Consider the following 9,792-nt stretch of genomic DNA (forward strand, 5'->3'; position numbering starts at 1 on the left):
ATTTGCAATACTAGCGAGAAACTCTTTTTTAACACTACCGACATTCTGCCTGCATTGGTTACTGTTGCTCTGGGTCAATTTTCCCCCTCATTTTGATCACTTAACCAATTTCCTCTCAGGGAAACACTGTTTCTCAGTCAGTGTGAAGTTTCCACTATTTTGTCAACGTTCTGTCATTCATTTTGGCCTCTTCGCTCTTCGTGTACTCCCATGTCAGAGTGACTGAATACCAGCTCTCTGTACTATACAAGGCTCTTTAGACATGTAAATGTTGCCTCATTGCTGTGTCTCAATAATATTGACTTTCAATTACTCCCGAGGACCATTTTAGGTATTTCTGGGGCAGTACAGAGTTTTTATTTTGTATTTTTTTATGAACCAGCTGCTTCTGGTCTGCTCGTTGTTACTGCTTGTCTTTATGTGTGGTTTATTAGACAACTGAGGTTTGTACTAAGAATATACAGTGCAAGGTATTCATTGTAAACGTGCTCTAATTGTAAAATCATATTGGACCAGGTGCCGTAGGTATCAAGTAGGAAAGCTGATCTAGTATCAGACCCATCCTGTCAATCAAATCTTATCAACTGTGATTTAAATTACAAAACTGATCCTAAATCTGTGCTCTTACTCTGAGACAATTGAAACAGGGGTACCAGGGGTAACTTCTGCAATAGTGATTGTATGTTCCTGTTATGGTCACAGTGAAAGGAAATAAGTGAACATGTAGGATCTCAGTGGGCCACTAGATGGCGTGCTGTTCCACAGGGAGCAGAATGCCATCCATGATCTGGTCTCTGGTCACCTTGTGTGTGCTTGTGTGTTTATATATTTGTAAGGGGAATGGACATATTATGCCGTTAGGGGAAAAAAAAGAGAGCACCCAGAACTTTCCAAATGTGTGTTTAATTAAAAAAAATATATATTATAGCCAATGACCATACAGATTCATCACTGCTGATACTTACGGTTTGGACATGAATTCATATTGATGAATTTGATCTTAACGGTGAACTAACGGGTATTCAGGCCTCTAAGTGTGGAGTGCATGAGACCTTATTAACTCCACAGCGTCACCTTTAGGATCATCGTTGACTTATTTGAGCTGTAGTGAACCCCTTTATTTAAAGGTTAAATAAACATATAAAAGTCATTTGTACGGTTTTCTATTGTAAATGCATTATCACAAATGCCAGCTGACAAAGAGCTGATATCCTCTCTGTCCTGATGTGTTAGCTACAAATCAATCTAATGACACAGCTAGACATGTTGCCGGGACAACGGTCAATGCAGACTTGCTTTTTTCTAATGAGAGAAACTGATTCCACTGGATGAAAATGTGAAATAAGTTCTATTAATAATGAATCATAATAATAATAATAATGAACAACCATGCATTAGTGAGTCATTTTGTTCTTACAAATGTTTTCTTGTAGTAACTTATGTCCCCAGGTTTTAGAGATGGTGACCAGAGAGAGACAGAGATTAGATTAGACCCAAACAAATCACGAGAAAACAAAAAGAGAATTACTTGACACATTGGAAAGAATGAACAAAACAACAGAGCAAACTAGAATGCTATTTACAACACTGCATATATCCATAATATGACATTTGAAATGTCTTTATTATTTTGGAAATTCTGTGAGTGTAATGTTTTCTATTCATTTTTAATGTTCATTGCACTTTAGTTTATTATCTACTTCACTTGCCATTAAAGCCATTGAGAGAGAGAGAGAGAGACAGAGAGAGAGACAGAGAGAGAGAGAGAGAGAGAGAGAGAGAGAGAGAGAGAGAGAGAGAGAGAGAGACAGAGAGAGAGAGAGAGAGAGAGAGAGAGAGACAGAGAGAGAGAGAGAGAGAGAGAGAGACAGAGAGAGACAGAGAGAGAGAGAGAGAGAGAGAGAGACAGAGAGAGAGAGAGAGACAGAGAGAGAGAGACAGAGAGAGAGAGAGAGACAGATAGAGAGAGACAGAGAGAAACAGAGAGAGAGAGACAGAGAGAGAGAGAGAGAGAGAGACAGAGAGAGAGAGAGAGAGAGAGAGAGAGACAGAGAGAGAGACAGAGAGAGACAGAGAGACAGAGACAGAGAGAGAGAGAGAGAGAGAGAGAGAGACTGCTAATCTGGTGGGAAAAGGACGGGGAGATGTCTATCTCAATGTGATTTGTGAATTCTACACCCACACAAATATAGATCATACTGCACAGTGACAGTATCCAAATGTGTCAAAGGACAGGCCTTTATAGACAGCAGTAAAATGTTTATGGAGAGGAAACACCGCCCGAATAAAGATTAGTTCTTTTATCAAGGAGTAATTGACATCATAGACACTTTATTTTTGTGGCTTTTGACATTTGCTCTGATATAAAAAAGGTAAAACATCCCCATGTATTGCACACATGTTGTTACGACGGCCTGAGATGATTCTCAGAGAATTGTCTAAATCAGTCCTTGATTTACTCATTGAGGAACTCAATACATACGCATGTATATTACTGAATATTAGGTAGAGCCTGTTCATTAGTTATAAAACTGATATTTGTCACGAACGTCGTCAGGGAAATGACTGGACCAAGGTGCAGCGTGGTGCATGTGCCTTTATTTTATTATCAATGTCACCAACAAGAAACAACCCCCCCCCCCCCCCCTAAAAAAAAACGAACTTGAAGCTGACTAGGGCTAAACAGGCCACTAACAAAGACATCTACCCAAACATGCTGCCTAAGTGTAACAGTATAACTTTAGACCGTCCCCTCGCCCATACCCGGGCGCGAACCAGGGACCCTCTGCACACATCAACAACAGTCACCCACGAAGCATCGTTACCCATCGCTCTACAAAAGCCGCTACTTCAAGGTCTCAGAGCAAGTGACGTCACCGATTGAAACGCTATTTAGCGTGCACCACCGCTAACTAAGCTAGCCATTTCACATCCGTTACACTCACCCCACTTTTGACCTCCTTCTTTTCCGCAGCAACCAGTGATCCGGGTCAACAGCATCAATATAACAGTATAACTTTAGACCCCCATGTGTTTAATGTATTTGATACCTGTCCTCTATTCCAGCCATTTTACCACGAGCCCATTTTTGGTCAAATTTCACACTGGAAGTTCAGCTTTTATGAAGAATGCTGTCAATCAAATCAAATCAAATGCAAATAGTCTGGGTTAGCCATTTGATTAGATGTTCAGGAGTCTTATGGCTTGGGGGTAGAAGCTGTTTAGAAGCCTCTTGGACCAAGACTTGGTGCTCTGGTACCGCTTGCCGTGCGGTAGCAGAGAGAACAATCTATGACTAGGGTGGCTGGTGTCTTTTACCATTTTTAGGGCCTTTCTCTGACACTGCCTGGTATAGAGGTCCTGGATGGCAGGAATCTTGGCCCCAGTGATGTACTGGGCCAGACGCACTACCCTCTGTAGTGCCTTGCGGTCGTAGGGTACTTTTGTACTTTGGAATAAGCCGTCCCATATGGTTATCATTGATTATCTTTGACTGAATCTAAGCAGTTATGTTACCTGAACTGACCTCCTTTAAATGAAACTGTTGAATACTACCCATAATTCCAAAGGGATTTGATAACGTGGCGTGCAGAAGAAGACTCGTGGAAAGTTCAAGCACTGGTGACTCGTTGCAAGGACAAAAAGACTTATCATTTGTGACATCAGAATAGCATCTCTGTGCGCCTGAGCCACACCCGAGGATTCCTTATTGCCCTGGTTGTCCCTGTTTTACATGGCTTTCATGGTATACTATGCCACTATCGTCAACCTCCTGGAAAAAGCTTGTGTCCCTATTTATTTAGATTTAGTCATTCACCTCCATGTGCTTTGAAGGTTTCATGACTCTAAGAAACACATAAAGTTATTCAAAAGGAATTTCCTTGACTATATGGTAATCAATTCATGAAAAGTTTCCTTTATGGAGATACAAGGTTTTTCCAGGAGGCCGACAGTATCTAATCTCAATGCAATGAGTTAATTGGCAATGGTAAGTGGGAACTAAGTAACAATATTCCTCTGTTGTTCTCATTGATAAAGTATGCCAGTTACAAGGGCACAAAATCTCCTCTGTATAATTGAGGACACACCATTGACCGTGAGAATACAGTGAAAATATCAGGCTACAATTTACGCATCGACTTTGTATCATGAACAACAAAAAACCTTCTAGTAGTGGGGCGAATTCTGTCAGCCCAATTAAAAACGCTAGAACTCTCCCACCATCAATGAGGGGTTCATTAGGGGCTCATTGTCATGCTGGACACAGACAGACACAGAGAGAGGTCCCCTGGGAAATATGCCAAGGAGAGTCCTATAAACGAATGCTTTTCTCTTCTGAAATAGAACAGCGCTACATTGTCCATGTGCCAGCCCTGGGGAGGGAGTTGCCCTTGGCCATTTATCTTTGTATCCTTGAGGCCGTGCAGTAATCGCCCTATATTTGACATCAGCTTTAAATGGCCACATCAGCAGACAGATAATCAGTTAGATAAAGAAGAGCCAACTGGGGCCTCTATATAAAGGGAGGCAAACTGGCGTTCTCAGTCCCACAGTCCTGCACACAGTCGTTCCACTGCCCACCGTAGACATGGCATTCAATGGTACCTGGAAAGTTGAACACAACGAGAACTACGACAAGTTCATGGAGCAGATGGGTGAGTCGGTGTGTGTGTGGATGTGTGCAATGTGTATGTGCATGTGTGTGTACTTTGTGTGTGTGTGTGTGTGGATGTGTGCAATGTGTATGTGCATGTGTGTGTACTTTGTGTGTGTGTGTGTGTGGATGTGTGCAATGTGTATGTGCATGTGTGTGTACTTTGTGTGTGTGTGTGTGTTTTATGAAAGGTGATGTTGCATTTCTTACTGAAGGATTGTATTTCCAATGTGGCTTGGTATGGTCAGCACTTACATCAATGGTACAAGCTACCGTCAGACTTATAGTATCCTCCTATACGATACTGTCACATTTATATTTTCATCCTATAAGTCTGACTGTATCATATAGAATTTGTAAAGCAAGTGTTGGTATATTGTGTGTGTGACAGTGATGGTTTTGAGGTAATCTTTGATCCTGTGGCTTGTTTGAGTGGATGTGAGTTACCAGTCAGAGGCGTGCTGTAATGCTGCACAGCTATAATAATAGCTCTTGGCTGTTGCCATTTTAAAAGCTTGTCAACAAACACAAGCTTTTTTGGGACCTAGGTAGGGTGTAATGAGTAATATTATGATGATGGACACGCACCATTTCCAGACAGGTAGTATTAATAAATGGGCTAATTGGACCTTGGACCTAATTGATAACTCAATGCGAATAAAACATTTTTAGTAGCCCGACTTGGGGCTTGAACTTTTACTATCTATCCAGCACTTTAGTATTTACACCAAGAGGCTCAGGACCCACGCCTCATCTACAACACTCTATATATCCAGCACTTTAGTATTTACACCAAGAGGCTCAGGACCCACGCCTCATCTACAACACTCTATATACTGCATTTTCCAACAGGCATCAATGTGATGAAGAGGAAGTTGGCGGAACATGACAACCTGAAGGTTATCATCGAGCAGACAGGAGACAAGTTCCACATCAAGGAATCCAGCACCTTCCGTAACAAAGACATCGACTTCACCCTGGGCGTACAGTTTGACTACGCGCTGGCCGACGGCACCGAAGTCTCAGTATGTTTGAACTCTTTCAACCTAGACTTATTTTAGTAGGCTATCGTACACAGTATCCAACAGAAAGTTGTAGAGATTGAAATCTAAGCCCCCCTTTTCATAAAGCCTTCGTAAAATGTAAATCCACCAAACTTTTGGTAAACTGTTGTCATGCTCAGAAAAAGTGGAAATCGTGCTGATGATGGAGTTGGAAAATGTGACCTTTTACAACAGTTTATACAATGTAAGCCTTCTGAAGTCTGGCAGTGACCTATGCATGACTGTGCACTGTAAAAGTGTTTTGGAGTTTTTGTTCATATAGAGTAACCCATTAGAATAAGTTTACAATTTTACATTTCTTTATAAGGCTTCTACACCTGCATTGCTTCCTGTTTGGGGTTTTAGGCTGGGTTTCTGTACAGCACTTTGAGATATCAGCTGATGTACGAAGGGCTATATAAATACATTTGATTTGATAAGCTCATGTTTGGCTAGCCATTTTTTTATAAGCTCATGTTTGGCTAGCCATTTCTTTATAAGCTCATGTTTGGCTAGCCATTTCTTTCTAAGCTCATGGTTGGCTAGCTATTTCTTTATAAGCTCATGTTTGGCTAGCCATTTCTTTATAAGCTCATGTTTGGCTAGCCATTTGTTTATAAGCTCATGTTTGGCTAGCCATTTCTTTATAAGCTCATGGTTGGCTAGCCATTTCTTAATAAGCTCATGTTTGGCTAGCCATTTCTTTATGAGCTCATGGTTGGCTAGCCATTTATTTATAAGCTCATGTTTGGCTAGCCATTTGTTTGAATTGACCTATGCCCTAGATATATCTTATCTCAAGATACTGTTTAACCCATGCATCGATAACAATGGGTGATTTGAGCATATATTATGTCTACGAACGACGTACATTACAGTCACCGTTAACCCCTTCTGTCCCACAGGGTACCTGGGAGATGGATGGAGATGTGTTGAAGGGTAAATTCACCAGGAAAGACAACAGTAAGGTGCTGACTACCACTCGGGCCGTGGTGGGAGGAGAGCTAGTACAGGTAAGTGTGAGAAAATCCCACATCATGTATCTTTTCAAATGATCTTTATAATGTTGTACCACTTTATACCAGAATAACTAGAAGTGATATGTTTTTAATAACCAAATGTGAGTTTTTAAACTTTAGTTTTGACTTTTTTTTCTGACTTTTTACATTTAATGTAGTATATTTTTCCTCGTAACTGTTACCTTCTGCATAATCCAGTCTGGTTGACTGCGAGCATGAATCAAATCAAATCAAATAAGCCATTATAAATCATTTGAACTTTTACATTTTAAAAGGTTATAAATGCTAATGCTGAAAAATTTACATAAATGCAGATAAATGTTTATAACATGTATATTTCCCACCTACACAGTATATTAATGCTTATGAATTAATGTTTGTCCTACTGAAACATTACCAATATTATTGTCATAACTGCATAAGCATCGTAATCAGAGATTCATATTGTAGTCTCTAGTGTACTCACTGTGCTGGTATGTCTATTTCAATGAAAATGGCAACCTTATTACATTGTTTAAGGACTCTCTTCTCCAACAGAGCTATAACTACGATGGGGTGGATGCCAAGAGGATTTTCAAGAAGGCTTAAACGGATTCATGACAAATTTCTATCTCACATATCATTATGTTTTTTCTAACCATAAGAATATGTGGCAAGACTTTAGCTCAGGTGCCAAATTTAAAGTATAAGTCCAAATTTGCAGTGCCTTCCCCTCATTCTCTAAACCCCATGTACCCCCAAGAATAGCTTCAATAGTTCACTATTGGATGAAGGAAATATCACCCTCTGAAGAACCCTAAACTGAAGGTGTGGACCATAGAATTAAGAATTAGAACACCGGAATGGTCATGAACATTCTTATGACGGTATAAAGGTTAGCTATTTTGGTCAGGAAGTTGGTCAACCGCGGTTTGCCAGTGCTGTGATAAGATATTGTGTAAAATAATGAATTTTATGAACATATCTGCATTGGTAAGTTTGTTAGCTATCTAGCCAGCCAATTTTCGAGGAATGAGTCCATCCATTTCTCAAATGAACTGCCAATATTCCATTGAAACAATGCAATCAACCCACAGCGATACAGTGGCTGAAATCAGTTGATGAAAGGACTTAGTTGTAAATGCAGAAGTACTGATATGGTATCACATAAAAACACTCACAGCTTTCAAAGAAAATAAACATTTAGACATTTATGGTCTGTTTATATATATTTTAGAAGCTATTTATACAAAACATTTGTATAAAACAAGTATAAACTGTATTTATAATTATATGATAATATTTTAGTTTGACAATAATTGTATTACACAATATCTGATATATCACATGCCTTACTTTTATTTTCCTGCATGAAACAAATCTGGATTATGCCTCTACTGCCATTCACTCCAATTAGACTGGTTTGGATTTCTACCTGACCAATATGGCTGCCATTTTAATCGCATTCTGGAACCTTGAGGGTTTATGACATAGCCCCTCTAGTTAATGAATAGTATTTCCACAGTGTGATCTGCTAAAACCTTCCAAACATTCATAAAGCAAGGAACATTACGTTGATATACTTCCGAAGTGACTACAACCTTTGAACAATCAAGATTAAACTCTCCATTGAATCCAGAAAGGGATCTGTCATCTTTGGTGTACATTTAATTAACAGGTGTCCTTTTTTTTAATTGGTCTTGCACAATAAAAATATTTTAACGTTCCAGTGAATTGTATATGCCTGCATGATTTTTTGAAAATGTCACTGTGAGATTTGTTATCATACTTTTCTTGAAGCCTCCAACATTAGTCAATGTAAAACTGTCATGAATACGCCATAGCACGATACAAGCTGTTATTCAGCTCAGGAGTCAATTGTCCTGAACTGACATAATCTGTCATGGCAATTTCTATCATCGTCTCCGCCATTATTATGATAGCACTATGTAGACCTTCACGTGAAGAGTTTTGACAAATCATGAGGAGATTTTTGGTAACACTGTCACAAAATAACAGACGCATTCCTCAAAACACCCCTGAAAAGACAATCCAAGACAGTGAGAAGGTCGAAAAGACGTCGGAGAGGGCTTCTCCAGAATATTCATGTTACTTCAAAAGGGGCAATCTGCGGTTGTTACATCCGTTTTTATCGAAACATATTAATGGTATATACCCATTGATTCTTTAAGAATATAACTTCTAAATGCTTCATGAGCTTCGTTCAACTGTCTAGCCCCATCACTTTATAAACATTGCTCTGTCTATGAATTTCAGAGTGGATAAACTACTCCAGGCCCATCCCTCAGCTTTTTTTTTTTTTTTACCAAAACAGAGGTGGGGTGCTCATTTTCAATTGGGGAGTGCCCCTTTAAAATCTACACATTTAATAGTCTTTAACATTCTAACGGTCTATTGTGTTGCTAGATACATCAATAAGCTCTGTTGCCTACATAGTTATCTACAATGGCTTCAGAAAGTATTCACACCCCTTGACTTTTTGTTGTTGTGTTACAGCCTTTATTTAAAATGGATTACATTGAGATAAGCCTAAACACAATACCCCATAATGTCAAAGTGGAATGATGTTTACATTTTTTTTAACAAATTCAATGTCTTGAGTCATTAAGTATTCAACCCCTTTGTTATGGCAAGCCTAAATAGTACAAATCTGCATAACAAGTCACATGATAAGTTGCATGGACTCACTCTGTGTGCAAAAATAGGGGTTAACATGATTTTTGAATGACTATACCTCTGTACCTCACACAATTATCTGTAAGGTCCCTCAGTCGAGCAGTGAATTTTGAACACAGATTCAACCACAAAGACCAGGGAGGTTTTCGAAAACTTCGCAAAGAAGGGCACAAATAGGTAGATTGGTAAAGATTTTTTTTTAAAGCTGACATTGAACATCCCTTTGAGAATGGTGTTAGGAATCCAAATACACTTTGGATGGTGTATCAATACACCCAGTCACTACAAAGATACAGGTGTCCTTCTTAACTCAGCTGCCGGAGAGGAAGGAAACAGCTCAGGGATTTCAACATGAGGCCAATGGTGACTTTAAAACAGTTACAGAGTTTAATGGCTGTGG

At 39.4% G+C, this 9,792-nt stretch overlaps 1 protein-coding gene across 1 annotated transcript; it reads left to right on the plus strand.

Annotated features, from left to right (window-relative positions):
• Window positions 1–4,353: 4,353 nt before the first annotated feature.
• LOC109878504 (fatty acid-binding protein, intestinal) lies at window positions 4,354–8,429 on the plus strand. The gene is made up of 4 exons (XM_020470725.2): window positions 4,354–4,655; window positions 5,507–5,679; window positions 6,603–6,710; window positions 7,254–8,429. The coding sequence occupies exons 1-4, from the start codon at window positions 4,589–4,591 to the stop codon at window positions 7,302–7,304; spliced, it is 399 nt and encodes a 132-aa protein (XP_020326314.1). The 5' UTR covers window positions 4,354–4,588; the 3' UTR covers window positions 7,305–8,429.
• Window positions 8,430–9,792: the final 1,363 nt, after the last annotated feature.

This window comes from Oncorhynchus kisutch, linkage group LG9 (genome assembly GCF_002021735.2).
Source record: "Oncorhynchus kisutch isolate 150728-3 linkage group LG9, Okis_V2, whole genome shotgun sequence".
Lineage (NCBI taxonomy): Eukaryota > Metazoa > Chordata > Actinopteri > Salmoniformes > Salmonidae > Oncorhynchus > Oncorhynchus kisutch.

Bases quoted from the DNA above. Each gene is read 5' to 3' on its own strand.
- LOC109878504 (XM_020470725.2), top strand. From the start codon at position 4,589: ATGGCATTCAATGGTACCTGGAAAGTTGAACACAACGAGAACTACGAC. The intron at 5,680-6,602 runs GTATGTTTGAAC...TCTGTCCCACAG, and splicing joins CCGACGGCACCGAAGTCTCA to GGTACCTGGGAGATGGATGG. The intron at 6,711-7,253 runs GTAAGTGTGAGA...CTTCTCCAACAG, and splicing joins TGGGAGGAGAGCTAGTACAG to AGCTATAACTACGATGGGGT.